General features: G+C 36.9%; 1 protein-coding gene across 8 annotated transcripts in view; it reads left to right on the forward strand.

The window, feature by feature from the left end:
• Positions 1 to 21347, forward strand: part of PHF20L1 (PHD finger protein 20 like 1) — a gene marked incomplete at its 3' end in the record, with an annotated part of 61473 nt that extends 40126 nt beyond the window's left edge. For all 8 annotated transcript variants that reach the window (XM_080939505.1, XM_080939507.1, XM_080939508.1 and 5 more), the window contains 9 exons: positions 2486 to 2542; positions 3722 to 3829; positions 8940 to 9104; positions 9539 to 9720; positions 10538 to 10637; positions 12439 to 12634; positions 15290 to 15644; positions 16785 to 16947; positions 18144 to 21347. In XM_080939505.1, the coding sequence (XP_080795631.1) occupies positions 2486 to 2542; positions 3722 to 3829; positions 8940 to 9104; positions 9539 to 9720; positions 10538 to 10637; positions 12439 to 12634; positions 15290 to 15644; positions 16785 to 16947; positions 18144 to 18286 (1469 nt within the window). The remainder of the gene's footprint in view (positions 1 to 2485; positions 2543 to 3721; positions 3830 to 8939; positions 9105 to 9538; positions 9721 to 10537; positions 10638 to 12438; positions 12635 to 15289; positions 15645 to 16784; positions 16948 to 18143) is intronic.
• Between the last annotated feature and the right edge of the window lie 1579 nt (positions 21348 to 22926).

The raw sequence follows: 22926 nt of genomic DNA on the forward strand, positions 1-22926 counted from the left end.
ATAGTGAACTTGCGAATGTGTTTGTCATCATTAAGAATGTAGGACTTGGGATTCCGGTAGTTACTTTGTGTGCTTTATGGCATATGTTATCACCAGGGAAGCCAGAGAGAGGTTTGGACTACTCTAAATGAGGACGGCAGGAGGTCTATCTGCTATGACTGTGGTCACCTTTTACATGGCATTTATTTATATCCCAATAATTGATATACATTTACTCTTTAACAGCCTTTTAAAACTACTTCTGAATTTAGTTTACAGAGCTATTCAAAACAAAACTGTAACCATTTTCTGTAATCTACTTCAACCTCCCAGCGCACACACACACACACACACACACACACACACACACACACACAAAGGAGCTGGACTTTCTGTAGTCTCTGGGATTGCATCTTGTAGCACTCTGGAGAATTAGTCAATGCTCTTCACCCTGCCATTGTGGATAGAATGATCAGGGATCTACTTTCTTTAATTGGAGTCAGGGTAGCCATGCGCTTTTGTTCTTTATTACAGTGGCTGTAAGAGTTTATTTGAAGAATAGTTTGAAGATCACTCTACTTTATACTAACATCCTAATATTTAGGAAATTGTAGAACATGGTGAAACATTAACAATCATATTTTAAAAACCCAATTGTATTATTTTGTTGAACTCTAATAAAATGTTTGTTTTGTTTATCTATTTGTATATACTTCTAAAAGTTCACCAGTGTTACAGATCTATATTTTCATTTTAATGTGTGTACTTGTATAAAATGTTGGCAACCCTTTGTCAGGTTCCCAGTTTTGCTTTGAAAGTTGACCATCTGTGAAGTCTTGGGCAGGGAGCCAGTGCTGGACCTTGATTTCCTAGAACCACTTTGAATAGATGTTTGTTCTTCTGTACTGTACCTGATCTGCAGTGCTGGCCTGCTGCCATTATTATCTGGGTTTCACTCACCTGAACTCCCTGAACATAGCCAACTTAATGGTTTTTTTTTAATATACCCTTCCTTTACCATAAGCAGTCCCAAGTCCTGGATATCTTTCATCTGGAGATTGAGCCCTCCGGATTAGGAACATAAGAGACAGAGAGACATTGTTAACTTCTCTCTCTTATGCTGTACTGCCAGTAAGGCCTAAGCAGCTCTTTCCCTTTCTTTGATTTGTGAATGCTTTCTTAGTTTTAAGAAATCCACATTATATTTGCAGTTTCCATGGTTCAATAGTCAGCAGAAGGAAGGAATAAATGTGCTCAATTGTCTTGATAAGTGGGAAATATTACTATTTGTCTTTCCTATGAGGTGTTTTATGCTTTCTGTCACAATCAGTGTGATTATCAACGTTCTTACTAATCTGAAACTTCCTAGAGCCTTGTTGCTCCTTAAATTGAGTGATATTCTTTAATGTTTCATGCTTAAACTATATAAAGTATTTGAATAAAATATAAAATATTTGACATGGTTAATACAAATTGGATTTTTAGTAGATTAACCTGAGCTACAAACAAAACGTTGAGCAATGTTGATCAGAATTGTGAAGGTTTGTTAAGGGAATGTGTTGTTTTAGTTACAGTTAGTGAACTTTCACAAATGTAATTGCACTACTAGGTAATTGATGTCACTGATATGATATATTTTATGTGCATGTATATCCTTGCATTTTTCACACTTAATGTAGTCCAAACATGATTAGCAAAATAGTGTTGTTTGGGTTGTTGGGGTTTTTATGGTTTTGGTTTTGGTTTTGGTTTTTGTTACTGAACAATAAGGGATTCATGCAATGATATACATGTCACAGAATTTACATGTATAACTTTTAGGAAAAAGAGGTCAAATATCAGTTATGTAAGTTATTAAAATAACAGTTATATGTTATTGAAAACTAGTATACTTTACCATGAGTTTGAGTATTTCATGTAGATACTCTGAAGAGTAGTTGTGAGCAGGTAGTTTGCGGAAGCAGCAGTGGCATATAGGCCAGCCATTCAGAAGGCTGTCAGTACCTTCAGTGTTCTTTAAGGTTGTGGAGCTGCATCAGCCTTCAGCAGTGCCCATGGACCTTTACATTACTTCTCTTTCTGGTTAGAACTCCATTTATACTATGTTTGAAATAGTGTAGCCTCAAAATACCTACGTCCTAATACCAAGTAAAACAACACACCAGGCACTGGCCTAAGCATTTGCATGTTCTGTCTCATACAAACTTATAAGAACAGCGATAGGTAGCCCTACTCTTATTGACAATAAAGAAGCGAAAGTACAAAGGCATTAAATCACATACTCAAGTCATGCAAGTAATGAATCATCGCAGCCAGGAATTCCACCCAGGTGGTATAAAGAAGCACTAATATTTTCTTGGAATAAATTTTTATTACTAGTTCAAGTAGTAAAATTGTGTAAGGGTAGGATTACTATTTAGAGTTTTGGAAACAATCGTAATTTTTAAAACTGTACCATATTTTTATTGTTCTGCCTAAACTTACATCTTATCCCCCTAACCCACAGGAATATCGAAAGCAGAAAAAAAAGTGAAATTGGAAGAAAAAACCTCCACTGCATTTGGTATGGACAGAAAGTAATCTTTAAGCAAAAGACTAGAAAGCTTGTCAGAAAGGACAGTATCTGTGTCTTCTTTCCCTGCTAGGGCTTCTTAAGGTGCCTGAGGCCATTGCTTCTTTGCTTAGCAGTTAGTCAGCTTTATGCACACCTGTTCTTCAGCACACAGCGTGTACTCATGTGTGTTCTATGGGGGAGTCTCTGGATGTCTCTGAGTTCTTTGCTTTTGATTGTCTCTGGTTAAAACTATGGAAACCTCATTAAAAATAAGCCTCCATCTAATATTTTTGAGACTTACAGTAATGGGTGATATATTAAAATAGTCATTTTTTTCATAACATTCTTCTTCAATATGCCTTATTAGAAGGGTACTGACTTTTCCACTGTCTTTTCTACCTAATGTTGAATAAAGACTAAAAGTCATGAACTAATGGGTAACAATAAGAAGTATTATTTAGGTTTGCTAACTGGAGTCACTGAAAATTGGCTACCTATAATTGGAAAATTGTGGGGTAACCCATTCTGAGCTGGAAATATAGCTGGTAGAATATCTGTTCAGTTTTAATGTGCGATACAATGTGCTAATATACTGTTAAAACATGTATTTTATCTTCTTTAAAGTACATATGATTAAAGAAAAATGCATTTTGGAAATAATAGGATGAAATAAATTGTTTTCTTGTTATTTTCATTTATGTATGCACAGGGGAGGTATTTAAATATGGAGGAAGTTATGTTTAGATTAATTTGATTAATTTTGTTTTTCTTTTCTGGAGAAAAAAATATGCCATCCATATTCTTTAAATTTAAAACATTAATAAATTATATATAGAAATGCTGATTCTCCATATTGAGGTCTTTTTAAATTATGGGATTTAACTTCTTGGCACATAGTAGGAATTTTAGTCTATTAAGCATTTAAAGATTTTAACTACTGTCTGTGTTAACTTTAAGGTGTCAGGAATTGGGATTTTTCAACACTGCTAATGAAGATCCCCTCTTATAGTCCAATAAGCTAAGCAAGAGTTCCAGACTCATGACACGAACAGTTTAATTGAATCCGTCCACTCTGGGCAGGTGACTGGAATCACTGATGAAAACATAAATGCTGCTTTGAGGGTAACCACAAAGGAGCAGCTAAGAATCACTCACAGTTATTGAAGGATTTGCTTCTATTTATTTTAGGTAAAAGGAAAGAAAAGGATAAGGAGAGAAAAGAGAAGCGAGACAAGGATCACTACAAACCAAAGCAGAAGAAAAAGAAGAAGAAGAAAAAAAAATCTAAACAGCATGGTGAGTTTGCTAAGATCTGTTTTCTAGTATTTTGAGATTGAACAATTCTCCTTTTTTCCACCATAGTAGGGGTATGATAAGATCAGCATGCAGTTGAGAACTGAGACAGTCTTGTACATTTTTTTTGCCTTGTCATTTCAAAAACATACAACTCTGATCTGTAAAATAAGTCGCAACAACTTAGAGACTTTTATCTCCAACATTATGGTGAAGTAAGTACTATGACCACCAACCCTTTTTAACATGATGAGGGAGATTTCCCCTTATTGTGTATATGTAAATATGTACATGGCCTTTTTTTTCTTTTCTTTCTCTGGTATGTGTGTGTACATATGTACAGTCATGTATTCATAGGTGCACTGGCCTGTCCATGCATGTGTACAGGTCAGAGGTCAACATGGTGTCTTCGTCTGTAGTTCTTTATTTATTTACTTTTTTTGAGTGAGCTCCTTTACTGAAACTGAAACCAAACCTTATCATTTCGCCTAAACTAACTATCCAAGTATCCCATGGGATCTTCTTCTCACTGTTCCCCCAGCTCTGGATTTGCAGATATACTCTATGATGTCTAGATTTTACATGCTTGATGTGCAAGCACTCTATCAATTAAGAATTCTACAAAGCCAAAGTAAGGGAGTAATTCTAAACCCACAGTTTTAATGTCCTTTACATTCACTTTGCAGGGTAAGGGGGAAAAGGTAGCTTTTTAGAAAAACCAGCAGAATTTGGCACTGATGGAATAAAGGAAATCCTAGATGTGCTTAAAAGCATAAGAAAAATGGTGACAGACAGAAGGCGTGAAATGCTGAAGACAGCGTAAGCACACTGTAAATGTGTGATCAGTGTAAACACTGATCTTAGAAAACTACCTGTAGGAAAAAGAGAGCAAAGTGATAGAAACTAAAATATATAATACTAGCTTTTATATTGGAAGATAAATACTTACAGTTCATTACTTTGAGTTCCTTGTTTGGTTGCTTGTAGGTCCTAAGAAGTTTAGTTTGCATGTTCAGACTTCTGAGATAGGACCAACCCCACAGAAACAAAGAAGACAGAATAAAACCTTGTCCTATGAAAATAAGAACAGCCTATTGCAGCTGATCTAATAGACTTGAGCATAGCACCAAACTCTTACTGAGTGAAGGTCTTGTCATAGCAGTTCTGAAACTAACTGTGTGATACAACTTTAATCAAATCAGCGAAAAAGGAAGAGTAAAAGCCAGTAATACTAGTTATTCAGGAAGAAAAAGACCGCATTACTATTCTGCTGTTGCTACTGAGGCATGGTGCTCCAGATGAATTAGCTGGTGCAGAGCAGATATACACATATGTATACAGACATAGCACTGAAAGTGAGAAGTAAAAGAGGAAGCTTTTAGTAAGTGGTGTTGGAGGAGAAATTGAACTGATATGCCATACATAAAAATTAAATCCGAGTTTACTAAAAAGTAAATATATGAAAAATATGAAAGATAGTATGGGAAAATATGTTTATATACTATGTAGAAGAGGGTTTTTTGAAGTGTATACCTTTGAGGGAAAAGTTTTAAAATGTTATATGAAAATTTCAAACTTTAGTTTATTAAAAAAATCATGGCAAGGTGAAAAGACAACCTTCAAAGTACAAGGAATGATAATATCACATATACCTGATGAAAGATTATTATTTAAAATATCAAACTAGGGTGGAAGGATGACTCAGCAGTTAAGAGCATGCACTGCTTTTTTAAAGGATCAGGCACCCATACACATAATGTAAAATGGATATATAAAATATCTAATGCCTATAAATGGAAGAAAGTCTCTCACCTCCCAGATCTCTGGTACTTTCTACAGGGTCTCCCTACCTCCCACCTCCCAAGGTTGCATATTTCTATTCATCCTGCTGGCCTTCAGGGTTTCTCTCCTGTTTCCACCCACAACACCCAATCATTTTCCTCTTTCCCCCTCTGCCTACCCTCTCCCACACGGATCCCTCTCACTCTGCTTCCCTTGATTGTTTTCTTCTCTCTCCCAAGTGGGACTGAAGCATCCTCACTTGGACACTTCTTTAGTTCTGTGGATTATATCATAGGTATTCTATACTTTTCTGACTAATACCTATCTTTTATCGAATGTATATTACTCACTAATGGTCTAGAGTTACCTTACTGGATGATATTTTCTAGTTCCATCCATTTGCCTGCAATGACGCCCTCCTTCTTAGTAGGTGAATAGTAGTCCATGGTATAAATAAACCACAATTTCTGTATCCATTCTTCCATTGTGGGACATTTAGGTTGTTTTCAGCTTCTGGCTATTACATATGAGGCCACTATGAACATAGTGGAGTACATGCCCCTGTGACATGGTAGGGCATCATTTGGATATATGTCCAAGTGTGGTATAGGTGGGTCTTCAAGTAGATGTATTTCCAATTTTCTAAGCAACCTCCAGATTAATTTCCAGAGTGGTTGTACCAGTTTGCAATTCTACCAGCAATGGAGGAGCATTCTTCATTTTCCACATCCTGGCCAAAATATGCTTTCACCTGAGTTTTTGGTCTTTATTTTTATTATTTGAAGATGGTCATTTTTATTTTTTTGTTTATTGAAGATAGTCATTCTGGTTGGTGTAAGGTGGAATTTCAGGGTTGTTTGATTTGCATTTCCCTGATGACTAAGGACTTTAAACATTTCTTTAAGTGCTTCTCAGCTATTCAAGATTCCTCTGTTATGAATTTTCTGTTTAACTCTATACCCCATTTTTTAATTGGGTTGTTTGGCTTTTTGGAAGTTAGCTTCTTGAGTTCTTTATATATTTTGGATATTAACTCTATTGTATGTGGGGTTAGTGAAGATTTTTTTTCCCAATCTGAGGTTTTTGATTTGTCCTATTTATTGTGCCTTACAAAAGCTTTTCAGTTTTATAAGGTTCCATTTATCAATTCTTGATCTTAGAGCCTGAGACGTTGAAGTTCTGTTTAGGAAGTTCCCCTGTGACAATGAATTCGAAGCTTATCCCACTTTTTCTTCTATTAGATTCAGTGTGGGGTCTGGAAAGATGGCTCAGTGGTTACAAGCACTGATTGCTTTCCTCGAGGTCCTGAGTTCAATTCCCAGCAAACACATGGTGGCTCACAACCATTTGTAATGGGATTCAATGCCCTCTTCTGGTGTGTCTGAAGACAACTACAGTGTACTCATATACATAAAATAAATAAATCTTAAAAAAAAATTCAATGTTTCTGGTTTTATGTTGACGTTCTTGATCCACTTGGACTTGAGCTTTGTACAAGGTGACAAATATGGACCTATTTTCATTGTTCTACATAGCAACTGCCAGTTATACCAGCACCATTTACTGAAGATGCATTCTTTTTTTCATCGTATACTTTTGGCTACTTTGTCAAACATCAAGTGACCACGGGGTCTTTAATTCTTTTCCACTGATTGACCTGTCTGTCTCTGTACCAATATCATGCAGTGTTTATTGCTGCTGCTCTGTAGTACAGCTTGAAGTCAGTGATGGTGGTTCTCACAAAAGTTCTGTTATTGTTAAGAATTGTTTTCGCTATTCTAGGTTTTTTGTGTCTTGTTTTTCTAGATGAAATTGAGAATCACTCTTTCCATGTCTTTGGAAAATTGTGTTAGAATTTTGATGGGGATTGCATTGGATCTATAGATTGCTTTTGGTAGGATGGCCATTTTTACTATGTTAATCCTACCAATCCATTAGTGTGGGAGATCTCTTCATTTTCTGAGGTCTTCTTTGATTTCTCTCTTGAGAAACTTGAAATTCTTGTCATGCAGATATTTTTCACTTGTTTGGTTAGGGTTACCCCAAAATATTTTATGTTATTTGTGACTATTATGAAGAGTGTTGTTTTCCTATTTTCTTTCTCAGCCATTTATCATTTGTATAAAGGAGGCTGCTGATTTGTTTGAATTAATTGTATAGTCCATGTTCCTTCCTTTTCTGGCTTCAGAGGCTACTATGAATCCTGTTTCCAGTCTTCTCACTTTCAAAGGAGCATTATCCAGCCAATCCTTGCCTAGATTGACTCCTTTGCTTTTTTCATCTGATGTAGGACACTAGGATTCTACTGGGCCCACGGAGATAGTCGGTAGCTTATTTCCTGCTCTACAGCCAGCCTATTCATTTAATTTAACCTGCAATGTGAATGCTCCTTCACCATAATATTTAAGCATTTACAAGAACCAGGGTCTAGGTCATGAGCATACGTGAAGGACTGAACTTAATACCAATCATACTGTCATGACTGTGTTCCTATAAATATCCTTTCCCACCTGTTATATACTCTCTGACCTACCTCAGTGGCTTCCTTGAACTCATGCTCAGTTGAGACAGTAGACACAGGAGGTGAAAACTTGCTTTATGTCTGTCTTTAAACCTGGGGATGGCTATTGGTTATATTAGAATAAAGCCTATAAATTAAACAACAAAGCAAAATTTCCCTTGTACTTTGTTTTAGCTGCTCTCAGGGCAGCCTGTCCTACTTATTTCTCATACTGTGCTCCAGCAGTCATTAACTTGCCAAGTGTGCTCTGTGCTTTTGGCTCCAGAATTTCCTTCCCACCAATCCTATTCCCAGATTCCTCCCTTGGTAAGCTGTATGAACATTCCTTGCTTGTGCCTGTATGACTTAACCCTGGCTGAGGACAGCTAGCCTTTGATACACTGGTTTATTTTCTTCAGAAGTTTTTCTTACTGTGCATGTGTAAGATTAATTGATTAAATTATCACTATAGTTACGCTAGAGAGAAGTAGGGAAGAGTAGGAGAGCCTCTCAATTGAATGAAGTAGGCTAATTACTCCTTCCTATCTTGCTGCAGACATAGCTGTGAATATGATGAAGAAAAATGTAGAAATTACCCTTTACCATTTCTTCATTATAAGAATGAACTGGTACCGGTTAGGTCCTAGCAATCCCATGTGTCTACACTATATGGGGTTGCTGGTTTTGCTTGTTCTTGTCAACATATTTATCATCTGGCTGGACACAGATGCCAGATGCCATGGTTTGTAGTGGTTTTTTTGTGTCTTCATGAGTTGTGGTGACTCTTGGTTTCTTGAGACTTAATGTGCCTTTCTGTTTCTTATATTTCAGACTATTCGGACTATGAAGACAGTTCCCTTGACTTTTTGGAAAGGTGTTCTTCTCCACTAACTAGATCTTCTGGGAGTTCTCTGACTCCACGAAGCACATTTACGGACAAAACTACAGCCTATCAATACCCAAGGGCAATTCTGTCTGTTGATCTTAGTGGTGAAAGTATGTGTGACCATGTAAAAGTTAAAATAAGATCTGAGGTTCCTGAGATTCTCAGAAACTGAGAATAAGATACATCTTAGGTTGCTGTTCAAGGAGGCCACATATTTGACACTAGTTACATAAGTTAATAGAAAAATCCCAACATTAGATTTAAACACACATTTTTCACTACCAACTAATAATGCTTTATAATTATTCACATTGCATAGGCTAATAGGCAAACTCCTTTTAAAGTAATTATGCAGGAAAAATGTGGCTACTCAGTATTACTTTCAGAAGTGTGTGTGTACTACTAAAAATGTAAATGTTGTTAGTTTGTTCTAGAGGCAGGGACTCAATCTGCATGTGTTCGCTCAGCTGAAATGCTTATACTTACTTCCTACAGCCCCTTTCTGAAAAGTAGTCGTAATGGTTTGCCCTCTTATGTATTCCAGACTTGTCAGATGTGGAATTCCTGGATGACTCTTCCACGGAGAGCCTGCTTCTGAGTGGGGATGAGTATAACCAAGACTTTGATTCAACTAATTTTGAGGAGTCTCAGGATGAAGATGATGCTCTTAATGAGATTGTACGGTGTATCTGTGAACTGGATGAGGAGAATGGCTTCATGATCCAGGTACTTGATCAGCCTCTGTCGTGCAGTTCTGGATCACTGTGGGTGTTAAACAGGTGGACTAGAGAGCTTTTTATTTTGATTTGTCATCCCTTAAAAGGTAGTATCTCACACCTGCCATGCTTTCAATAAATACTAGCAGTACTGGTTAGGCATTGAATCAAGTAGATACTTGGCTTGTAAGTATCACTGTTTACTTTAGGTTATCTGTTAGCAGACTGAGGCCTTCATGCTGAATTGTTTTAAGGTCCTAAAGGTGGGTCTTTTTTCACAGTGTAGAATTGTCTACAGCATGGATTTTATTGACACTTAATAATCACTATATAATTCCACTCCTTTAAGGAATGGAAATCGAATCCAAATGTCCAGAATTTCAAAAAGAAGAAAGAGAACTTTGTTACAAGGATTTGCAACCTCCTATAATGGGTATCTCTAAGAAATCAAGGAAGTATGACCGGAAGTTGTGTAGATATGTAGAAAAATTAGGAGACATTGGTTACAAGATTGAAAAAATGTAGCCACCTTTTAAGTGTCCTTGCACAGACATTTTGCAGATTTGCTTCATTAAGTGTTTTTTTTTTTTACAATTTGTTAAAGCATATTTTAATAGAAGTGATATAAAGAAGTTCTTGAAATAGTTGAGTATTTCAGTGATAAAATTCATCTTAAATATGACTTTTTCTTGTGGTACATAGGACTTGAATTGGCAGGCAAGATGGCAGGCCAGCTAGTTAACAGGTGACAATATGAGTCTTTGCTTGCCTGCTCTGGTCTGAGGGTGCAATTCTGCCAGCACTATGGGTCTCTCTGTTCTCTGCAGTGTGAAGAGTGCCTGTGCTGGCAGCACAGTGTGTGCATGGGGCTCCTGGAGGACAGCATTCCGGAGCAGTACATCTGCTACATCTGTCAGGACCCTCCGGGTGAGGCCCTCCGCCCCGTGTGGGTTGTGTGACGCGGACTCCAGAGTATGACCACTGTGTAGAGCACCTGCACTTCTTGGTTAGCTAGACTCCTCTGCCATAACGTGGGTTGAAGATACTTTTTGCCTGTTAGAGCATGACTTTCGTAGTAATTATCCACACAAGCACATTTTTGTAGACTTACTGACATACTTAGTACCTTACCAAAAGGAAGACCATGGTTTTCTCCTGAAGCTATCTTTGGCCTAGTCTAGTCTATTGATTTCTAGCTAGGATTATTTGTGCTGATTTGAATAGACCAATAGTCATTGCCTGCTAGTCATCTGATTAGTTTTGAAAAGTTTACCCAATTTATTGCAGAGTGAATGGGATTCCACAGTCTTACTTATTTTTTTTTCCTGATGAAGTAGCTAGATGTGGGAAGTCATGTGTTTGTGCCTGAAGAGGTACCACTGAGTGATATGCTGAGATGAAAAACTGAGCTTTTTTGACTTCCTGTCCATTGTACTTGCTTTGTCATGCCTACTGCTGTGCTAAGTAACACATTCTGCATGTAGAATATATTTTCAGTTATTAAAGCAGAAAATAACTAGCTATTAGGCAGATGAACTTGTCCCATGCTCACTTCAAGGATAAAGAATAAAAAGTTAAAGAAGCAAAAGAGGGGACTGGTGAGATCAATTAGCAGCTAAGAATACTCGCTACTCTTCCAGAGGTTCTGAGTCCAGTTCCAGCAACCAAATGGTAGCTCATGACCATCTGTAAAGGGACCTGATGCCATCTTCTGGCATCTAAGTGTACATGCAAATGGAGCACTCATACATTTAAAGATAAATAAAAATTGATTAATGAATTAATTGAAACAGGAGAAGGATAGAGCAATGGTTTAGTCCATAAAGTGCTCTGCATAAGCAGGAGAACCAGTATTGTGATCTTTAGTATCCGTGTAAAGTCCTGGGAGTGCCTGTAATCCCAGCAGTATAGAAGTAGGTACATAAGGTATCCTGGGGCTTTGCTGACACACAAGTCTAGCCAAATCAGCGAGTGTGTTCCAGGTTCCATGAAAGATCCCGACTCAAAAGATGAAGTAAAAAGTGGTAAAGAAGCGTAACCTCTGGTCTCCTTTGTGCAAAGAACCAAGAGAATTATTCAGACCTTTGTGAATATAAATGCTTTTTTATTGTTTCTGCTTATAGACCTTTTGCTACTTACTGTGTGTTTCAATAACAACTGTAGACTTTCACTTTTCATCCAGTGGCATTTATTGGATCCCTACTATCTATAAACACTGTGGAAAGATGACAGATTCAAATTATTCATCCACCTTGTAGTTAAACAGGCACTGGAGCATCTAACTGTAAGAAGATCCAGTATATATTAGCATAAAGTTGTAGAATTTTGTAGGATTTTGTGAGATCATTGTCAGGAGGGCAGGATCCCTACTTGCTCAGGTATAGCTTTGTTTTATCTGGGTATGAGGAGAAAATGAAAGAAAGACCTGTGGTTCCTCAGCCATCTCACAGGAAAGGTGCTGGTACATAATCATTGAAAATGGTGCAGCGGGGTTTCCTTAGCAGGAGTTACCTGCCACTGACCATCAGTGGCATTCCTTCTCCTCATGCACAGGCAAAGCAGAAGTGTTGAGGGGCTCTTGTCATCCCACCCTTCCTCAGAATCCTGTCTACTGCAATTTGGAGTCACTCTAGTGGCAGAACTTGTCTTACTCACTGAGCAGCATTAGTGGGAACGAGGATCTGCATAAGTAGAATCCTTTATGACTTCATTCCAACTTCATCTGCAGGTCAGAGATGGAGTGCGAAATACCGTTATGATAAGGAATGGTTGAATAACGGGAGAATGCATGGGTTATCCTTTTTAAAAGAAAATTATTCTCATCTCAATGCCAAAAAAATAGTCTCCACACATCATCTTCTTGCTGATGTCTATGGTGTAACTGAAGTGTTGCATGGATTGCAGCTCAAGATTGGAATACTAAAGTAAGTGAGCTGAATCACACACTGCCTTGCACAATTTTTAAAATTATTTTTATTTTATGTGTATCTGCATTTTGACTGTGTTTATGTATGTGTACAACATGGGCATGGTGCCTAGAGAGGCAAGAAGAGGGTTAATTCGCAGGAACTGAAGTTAATCACAGTTAGAAGCCAACATGTCTGTATTGAGAACTGAACCCAGATCTTCTGCAAGAGCAGCAAGTGCTCTTAAGCAGTGAGCCCTCTACAGCCCCATTGTTACAAATCTGAAGATAAATCTAAGAAATAAAAGCATAATGTCAGTTAATCACAAATGTAAAAACTAAAAAAAAAATGGAGGTAAGGTTTTAAAATTATATTATTTAGGAGGAAGTTTAAAAACAAAACTGTCGCTCTCCACAAATTATATGATAGTTTATCAGGTAGTCTTTTGGGAGTACACAGAAGCACTTCAGAAGACAGAATATTTAAAAATATATACAGTAAGAAAAACGTTGGGCAGTGGTGGCACACCTTTAATCCCAGCACTTGGGAGGCAGAGGCAGAAGCAGGTGGATCTCTGAATTTGAAACTAGCCTGATCTCCACAGTGAATTTCAGGGCAGCTAGGCAGTAGTACACAGAGAAAGAATCCTGTCTCAGGAGTGAGGGCAGTAAGAAATAAATAACCCTTTGGATGGGGACAAGGGCTGTCTATCTGGTTCACATCCTACTATTTTAAAATAAATTTAGAGCTAATGTTTTATGCACAGAGCTAACTGTAGCTGATATGATGAGTCTGTTTTCAATCTCTGAAAATAGTGTGAGATGAATTCATTCTATAAGGGTGTGTTCTTTAACTACCATAAAATAGACTCAGAAAAGGTAAGAAGGCAGCAGATTCAGGATAACCTTTGCTGTTGTGCACCCTAACATTTTGTTCCCTCAGACATTTCTTTTTTTTTTTTTTTTTTTTTTTTTTGAGGAAAGCCTAGTTCCTTCCAAGTAACCTATCTGGATAGTTTTGAGTCCTTTGCTCATTTCCTTATAATGCCAGACCATAGTCATTTAAGGAATAAAGGAAAGAGCCTTTTATTTTATATAATGTGAATGTTCAGCTCATTCTTCCCAATATTTGCCCCGTCTGAATTCTGAGGCTTCACATTTTTTCCTATGAGTACTGAGTTTGGTGTGCCGTTGATTTGCTCTTCTGCTTACTCTTCTTACCTTAGCCAGACAGCTTTATTCCACGGGGAAGGTTTCTGTACCTTTTTATTTCTGTGGCTCCATTCTTCTTTTGCTTCATTCTTCACACTCAATAGCAGGATTTATATTAATGAAGCAGAACAATAGCCTCCGTCATGATGTAATAATTTCTGCCCCTGACCAAAGACTTGAATAATAGAAATTTTTTGACATACCCTCCTCCCTAGTATGTTGAACAACTATTCCAGCTATTCCAAAGCATAATCGCTAAAAAGAAATTATGATTTATTAGACATCCAGGTCCTTTAATTTCCCTAGAAGATGCCTTTATATCGTTGCCTGATGGCTAGATTTGAACCTGCTCTTCTTGGTACATTGCATATGTATTGAAACTATCATTATTTTTAGGTAGATTTTGAGTCTTAAAGTCTTCCTGAATAAGGGATTCATTCAGGTGTGTGCCACCAGGCCCAGCTATAGGCCCAGGTTTTCAGAGTGTTATGCTGCCTGTCCTCAAATGGTAGGATTCATTCTACTATATTGTGGAGCCAAAGAACTAGGTTTCTTTTTAGTATGCCTTCTACTGTTGAGAATTTTAAGTGACTATTTTCTAGATGTTAAATTGCTAGAAGAAACTAAGAAATTATAAATGGGTATTACTAAAAGAAAGCTAATTGGAATCTCATTTATTGTTACTTTACAGCCATCATTGAGCCTGTAGAACAGTGGTTCTCAACCTTTGGGTTGCGACCCTATAGCCAGTCTTTCAACCCTTTCACAGGGGTTGCATAAGACCTCCAGAAAACAAAGAAATTCACATTATAATTCGTAACAGTAGCAAGGTTAGAGTTACGAATTAGTAACAGAATGAATTTTATGGTTTGAGTCACCACAACATGAAGAACTTCATTGAAAGGGCACAGCAGTAGCAAAGCTGAGAACCACTGCTTTAGGAAGAGTGGTCCCTTCTGAGTAACCTTGCACATACTCTGAGTGGAGCCCTGCTTTGCTTATTGCAGAGTACAGTGTGCTACAAACTTCACCACACATGATATAATTCTTATTTAAAATGGAGCACCCTAAGTGAGCATAGACCATAGTTGCTTTATATGTTCAGTTGTGATTGTTTTTCTCAGGAATGGGAATGACTTTTTGGTTGATTAAAGATCATATAAAATATGTTCACATAAACTTTATGTATCATACAATAGCAATGAAAATTCTGTAAAGAAATGTATATATGAAACAGTATCACTAATAATCAAAAGAATTAAGTTTGTTGTTGATTATCTGAGCATTGTATCATTAAAACTGAGAGGGCTTGGATTTTGGATGGAATGCTAGAGGAGTCAACTTAAAGGACAGGTTATTAATCTTTGGTCCTGACCCCTTTTCACATGGTTATCAAATTTACTACAATTTTTAGCTCATTGCTGTTCTTTTCATGAAGTACTTCTCCATTTTTTGTTTTAAGGAATAAACATCATCCTGACCTTCGTCTCTGGGCTTATTCTGGGAAGAGGCAAGACCAAGATCAGGTAGTAGCTGGAGCAGAGGGAAAAGTAACACTCCAGGACTCAGCTAACTCAGAGGGAAAGAAATATACACAGAACCACAAAGAACCACCCCTGAAAATGGAAGAAACTTACATAACAAGCGAGCACAGCTATCAGAAGCCACAAAGCTTTCGTCAGGACTGCCAGTCTGTCACAGACCCTGGAAGCTCAGATGATGATAATGCTAGCAGTTTTGAAGAAGACGGGGAACTCCATGTGGCAGATAAAAGCCATCTTCTTTACTCAGTGAAAGAGTGTGGAGTATCAGAGAAGGTAATGGTTCCCATAAAACAAGAGAAGAAGCAGATGGAATACACATCTAGTCCTTGGGCTTTGGTAATACGTAAATACCTGCTTAAAGATTTTTTCCTTTTCTCCACCACAAAACATTATCCGTGTAATTGTTATAATCCATTCAACTGCTACCCTAAAGTTTTCAGTTCTTAAGCATACTTATCTAGAAATTGATGAGCCACATTGTATATCAAAAGGAAAATGAATTTGTGTGGGGCCAGTCAGGTATATATAGAGTCATAATTTGCCTTCCTTTAGTGAATTTTGGTCAGAGCATCACACTAAAGCATATGTGTCTGCATATCAGTCCCATTTTGCAGTAACTGTGTAAACATGTCTGTTCGTTGGGCTTAGCAGTGAGATTGAAAGGGGCCCTCTAGCTTTATTGTTTTTCTACCAACAAGTCTACTTTTAAATTTGTTCTTTGCTTGTGTGGCTGTTTTAAATGCCAAGTCATCATCACCAGAGGTTCATAATTGAATTTGGAAAGCTTATATTTTAAGAAACTTGTGGTAAATTATTTTGACAAATTAATGTCCTCTTGTGAAATTAGATCCCTTTGGCAAATATAAATTCATATTTTATATGTGTATGTCTTTTTAATTTGCATTCTGAAGTTTTTCAAAGATTCTTAGCTTCTTTCATCTCATCAGTATAACCACAACAGTAAAGGCCAGTTTGCTCTTAGCTGAACTTTTAAACCAGTCTTTGACAGTTAGCTCGATTTTCCCCCCAGAAATTGCTTTGCCCTCATTGTGTCATCAGTTAAAATTAATTGAGAAAGAAATGGTCCACATCATTTAGTCATTTCAGTTATGGAATGGAATTTTTATTTACTTAGCACATTTTACTGGAACATTCTTCTGTGGGTCACACTCTAGAAGGCATGGGGGACATATAGGGACATATACATCTTTATTCTGGAAGAACACCAGATGGAATTTGATGGTGTATAAGAACTTTCTCCAAAGACTTTCTCAGAGTCAGAATGGCTCTTGTGTACCTAAGTAGAGTAATAGATTTTTCTGTATCCTCATTTTGAAGTAGCATCTCATCCAGTTCTCTGTGTTTTGTTTCATTCTGTTTTGTTCTACTTTTCCCACTGGTCCTTTGGAGAAGAATCCAGCTTCAGGGAATAAAGTGTTTGTTTATAATGATAAAAAGGGCATGGAGGGCCCAGGAGACTCGCATCTTCAGTGGCAGCTAAATCTCCTCACACACATAGAAAATGTGCAGAATGAAGTCACCAGCAGGATGGACCTCATAGAAAAAGAAGTGGACGGTAATGTAGCCAAGAGCTTAGGTGTATCTACTGCCATGTGTATAGTGTTGTTATGAAGAAGGTCTTTAACTAAGTTAGTTGTAGGATGCAGATTACAGATATACAACCTGCCTGCTGAGGTCTGCCTCTTTACACTGCATTTAGCATATCAGGGTGTTGTAGGCTCAATACAGGATAACTGGATATTATTCTTAGTAGCGATTTCTTGTCTGTTTTGTTTTATTCTTAACATGGATATTTATTAAATGCTGCCTATATGCCTAGTTCAGAATAGAGTATTTGTGAAGTGTTTGCTAGTTTCATTGAAGAATATTTTCTATTAAGTCAGTATATTCATTTCCACTTTGGCTAATATTTGTTGAGTAGAATTAACTTCTATAAGCTAACCAAGTAAACCTTAAAACCTCAAATTTGCATACATTTTTTCAAATAGTTTTCACTCAGATTTTTATAAATTTTATCATCACAAAGTAACTAAAAAGGAGGCAGAAAAAATACCCCTTATTATGAGAAACTGGAATGAATTTAATTCCTGGATTCTCAATCTCATATGCTTCATTTACTTTGACTAATTTTGCTGATCTCAAAGATCTTAACCTGCCTCCGGGCCTTAGTCCTCTCTCTGTAAATTTTATACTGTACAAGGTTGTTATATACTGTATTTCTGCTTTTTTCCCTTTAAGAGAGGAAGTGGATACTTATTTCAGAAGTGTCTTGCATGTGTCTTTAATTTGATTAAATAGTTTGTCTTGTGTAGATTTTTTTAAAGAAATGAAAATGTATCTTGACAATTACTTTTTTTAATCAATTTTAAAGTGAACAATGAAAATTGAGCATGTAATTGATTAATTTAATTCTACATAGAATTTAAGTATACTTGCATGTATTAGAGAAAGAAGGGAAGATATTTCAATAAAGTAGTAATCCCGATGGTGGTGGAGAGTGGGGTAGGGCATGTAGTACAGTGTTCGAACACCTGCTCTGGGTTCAATCCCCAATATTTCAGGGGCAAAAGTGTCTGAGATAGCAGAAGAAAGCTTCCTGGGAGGGTCAGAGCTGCTGTGGGTGGGATGACTGATCATCGGCTTTCTGTAAAGACGGAAGTGAACCCTTAGTGTCAGTCATCATCCCACCCTTGTAATTGATCATTTTCTGGCTCTTCTCAATGCCATTTAAACTCTCCCCCTTTCTTCTAGTTCTGGAAAGCTGGCTTGATTTCACAGGGGAATTGGAGCCTCCAGATCCCCTCGCAAGACTGCCCCAACTTAAACGCCACATAAAACAACTCTTGCTTGACATGGGCAAAGTACAACAAATTGCAACTCTTTGTTCTGTATAACAGTGGTAAACACTTGGTGACAAGAATGTGTTTTTCTTCAGTTGAATCACTTTCATTGCTAAGTGGATAGTCAAAAAGCTGAAATGTTTGGCATTTACTGATTTGTGACATCAGTAGTATGGCATCTTGGAAAGAAAATGCAAAACAATTTTATCAAGGAAGCTAAAGTTAAAAATGAGTGAACAAGCTGCAAATGATAATGTCTGTGCCAAGAATCAATGAATATAATTCAAACTGAACTAAAGGAACGAAATTGGCAGGATACTTATAGTTGCTTTGATGAAGCTCAAGATACCAATAGAAAGAATTATGATGTATTTATATAGGTTTTAGAAGAGATACCCATGTTTATAAACCAGCATTTGGCCAAAACCACACTGTAAGGAAATTCAAGTTCTGGAAAGTTCTACAAGTTTGCTCTAAGAATTGCCTTGTAGCAGTTTGATTCAGCTGCAAAGAAACTTAGGTTATTTAAACTTCTATAGGATCATGAGTTATTTCTTGGGTGATGAATGTATTTTGATCAGAAAACTGACAATGGAAGTCTCAACTTTGGGGAAAATAATTGTGGAATTCTAACTTCATTATGAATGTATTTTAAGAAACCCACCAAATAATTGGGATTTATTGTGGGCATTGTGCTCTTTAAAAGTAAAGTGGCTTGCAAAAGGGCCCAATGTGCCAAATGTTGATACTGCTGGATATTGCAGGAATCCTTCCACCCGCCGTACACAATGCCATTAACCCATATAAACCTGTACACCACGTGCTGTGTGTGCTCTGTGTAGGTGAGTTGTGTATCCAGACTTCAGCCTACATTTGCTTCTGGATACACTTGGTGTTTGCCTTTTGAAAAAAAAAAAAACTATAAACCTCAGCTGGGATGAGGAGTGACAAAATATCAAAATAATCTGTGGCTGTGGATTTTTTTTAACTGCTAGTAGTGGAATACTGGAAAAGCTTCATTTCTGAAGAAAAATTTTATTTTAAAATATAAATATACATTCACAAATTTTAGCTTTGTTCACAAATGGACAGATTTATTAAACCAAAGGCAACTAAGTTGCTTACTCAGCTCTTGCTGGAGTTTTGAGCCTAGGTCCTACTGTCTGCCAGTCCTGGTGCGAGTTGTGTGCACGGCGCAGTGCTACATGTGCAGGTATGCATAAGTGAGTATGCTTGATTAAATAGTTGACATACATATGTACATAATTAACATATTTATATCACACATATCTAGTTTTATTACTATAGATTATACAAATTGGTGGTTAACATAAAATGTTACCTTTTAACGGACTGTTTTTAAAAACTAAAAGTGTATGTACAGGTTTTGAAATTTTTTAAAAGGGGGAAAAAGACTGTTAAGAGGAAGCTATTTGATGACATTACACTTGAATATTTTTTGCCTCATTCTGTTGTCAGTTCTAGCAATCTGTATAAAGGCACTTAGAACTGAGACAGTGAACTTGAATTTATCTTTGATAAGAATACATGCCACTGTACATTCAGATATTATTTAAATTTGCAAAACACACTGTTCTATATGTAAGGTACTGTATGTAAAACTATAAAAACTGTTCCACATACCCTAAAATTTCAGCTTGCCTTTTTGCGGCCTTATGTTTTGATGTGAGGATTAAAAGAATGTGCAAAACATTAAGAAATTTTTATTGCCTTTTGAGATTTTTCAACTGACAAATGTGCCAAAGATTACCATACATAAAATGTAGTCCTCTGTATTTACTTGTGATACCTAAACTTTGTCAAAGATCCTACTAATGAAAGCTTTAGCAGAAATCATTGTGGGCTAGTTGCTTAATGTATGTATTAAAGTAAAAATTAGTGCCTATAACCCATGTGTGGAGTAAATTTACTAATGTTTGTGTCTTAAGATCGATATTACATTGTTGATTTGTTTTTTAAATGATGGCTGTAAAATATTCCATCGTTACCGAACCCTAAATGTTGAATTTGCGCCTTCTTTTCTGAAATGTAACCAATAATGTTCTTAGTCTGTAAATAGTGATGTTGCCTTGGTTCTTGTCATATATGCAGAAGAACTCTGCATTCAGTGATACTCAGCTTCTGAGTTCTGGTGACCTTGGTGGAAATAATGCACAGTGTTTGTAATACAGAATAAATTCTCCCACACAATGTCTGAAATGTTCCACGTGTGGAGTACCAACTGGACTCCATAAGTGGAAAGTTCCACACCTTACTACATGTATCAATATCACTGTCAAAATACAGGCCCACTAAAATACAATATACAACATTTTCAAGATATGTGCTTAAATTGTATACAAAACAGTAGTGAAGTTTAGACTTAAGTCTCATGCCAAGAACATGTCATGATAAAATGTAAAGACTCCAGTATCCAAGAAAATACCAAATATAAAATATTTTTCTTCCCAAGCATTTCTGATAATGAACACTAAACTTCTGTCTTAAAATTCAATCACTTTGTTAGCAGCTAGAAAATTGAATACTTCATTGATGTTATGTTTAATATTCCACTCTGCTTATTTGACAATGAATGAAAGTCTAATTCTTAAATTTAGTTCTTTAAAGAATATGTCAGATTATGTGCACATACCCAGTGACTATTGAACCAACCAACAATTGGTTAAGGCAGAGCTTTGAGAGAATGAACTAACTTTGGAGAATCAAATGCATTGTGAGAAGTACCAGGTAAGATTTGTTTTTCCTTTTAGATTTACTTAAATTAATTGTGTTGATCCAAGCAATGAACTGGGAGTATTTTCTTCAAAGATAATGCTTCACTTGCCAGATTGGAAAAAAAGAAAATGAGCCTCAGTGGTGGGATTCCACTTTATAACTCCTGGCAAATAAAATTTGTACCTCTTTGCGGTTGGTTGTCTGTGGTTCCACTGACTGTTGAAGTAATGCATTTTCTCCTTAAAGGAACTTGTTATTCCTAGAACTTCCGGTAAACCACCTGTTCTTAAATTGTTTCAACTCAGTGTTCATACTAAAATGTGTATATTTTACATGTTAAAACTCAAACATACTACTTCCTCCCCAATAAACTGAATCTGCTGCCACTGTCACTGCCTTGGCTATAGCATCGTATCAGCATATACTTAATGTACAGTCAGCACTTAATAGTCATTTCCTTACCACACAGGCATTTTCACAAATAATGATGTCTTCCTCATGCCTATTGGGAGCCCATTGTAAGTCATGAAGGTAATGAGTCAGTTTTGCATGTCTCTTTCATTCTAGCTTTGTTTTCATTCCGACTCATCAAATTGTCACTGCCAGACTAGAAAATTACACTTAATAAGTATCTTCTCTGTGCTAGGCATCATAATGCTTCCAAAGGTATATGAATTAATTCTTTCAGGTAAAAATGATCACTTTCTAAATAAGCGTGATAAAGTTTATGCATACATTCAGACATCCTGGATAAGTGAGTCTTGATGGTTTGTGCAGCATGTGTTCCTTGGCTGTTCTTGTCATTTCAGTTTTCTGCTGTGAGACCTGGAAGGGAATAATTCATATTCTCGTGTCTGTGTGATATGGAATGTGTGCAAGCTGACCTAGTTTGTTCTCATAGTCATGGCAGCAGAGCCTGACTCTTAGAAGTGAGGGAAGGGGAGAGGGGAGGAAAAAGCAAATAAGCAGAGTTAAGGACACTGCAGTGAACAATGGGCTTTGATTCTGCCTTTTAAATCCTGAATATAGTGTGTAATTTGCAAGTTGTAAATATTTATAGTATCTAATCACATAGAACATTTTTAAATGCATGTGGTTGAATCAGATACATCATGGTAGTTTTGTAGTTTACCAACATTATTGTTTTAAAGGACACATGCAGAACTTTGAGGTAAAATGACAAACTACATGTGTCCTTAAGAGTCAGATTAAGGAAAAACAGATGGTATCTGATAGAGAGCCATGGAAATCCATGTAAGTGGTGGTAGGTGAGCTAAAAGTGTATAGGAAAAGATGGGGAGCAGGCTGAGAAGTAAACCAAGTATCCAGTAGTTTCCTGGTACAGAGAGAGGAAGCAGAAGCTACATAAAAATTGTAAGCCAAGTAGCACTAATGAAGTAGACTACCTATCCTACAAACTTTAAATTCAGTTGCAGATTATAGTAAGATGGTAAATGCTCTTGTAGTCAGAACAGAAGCTGAAAGTAATCACATTTTATCATCCTGGGTGCCATCTTGAGAACCTGTTTAAAACTAAGCTATCTGGGTATCTGAAAATGGAACAGTAACTGGCCAGCCTGAATTTAACTTGGTACATCCTGTAAGTAAAGAAAAACCTTATGAGGCCTTTGCAGAGAGTGCTGGTAAGCTGGAAAGCATAGGTGGCAGACAGATCTACACAGGAAAAGATAGCCCTGCATTTCATGGTGGGGAGCAAATAACCCTAGAGGTTGATAATCAGTGTCTGGAACCAGCTACTTCCCTTCACTGTATTGAGAACTTTGAAGATCCAGAAGAGTCATGTCTAGTTGACCATCTAGTTTGAAGGTATCCACCTCAAGCCTCTGCCTCCTGTAAAAATCTTGCACAATACTTGTCATCCACATGCACTTTGCAGTAGGTTGATCAGAACTTAGAGACTAGTAAAGTGCAAATACAGTCCTGGGCCTATAGAAATC

This window comes from Micromys minutus (assembly GCF_963924665.1).
Source record: "Micromys minutus genome assembly, chromosome: 27".
In the NCBI taxonomy this organism is placed as follows: Eukaryota; Metazoa; Chordata; class Mammalia; order Rodentia; family Muridae; genus Micromys; species Micromys minutus.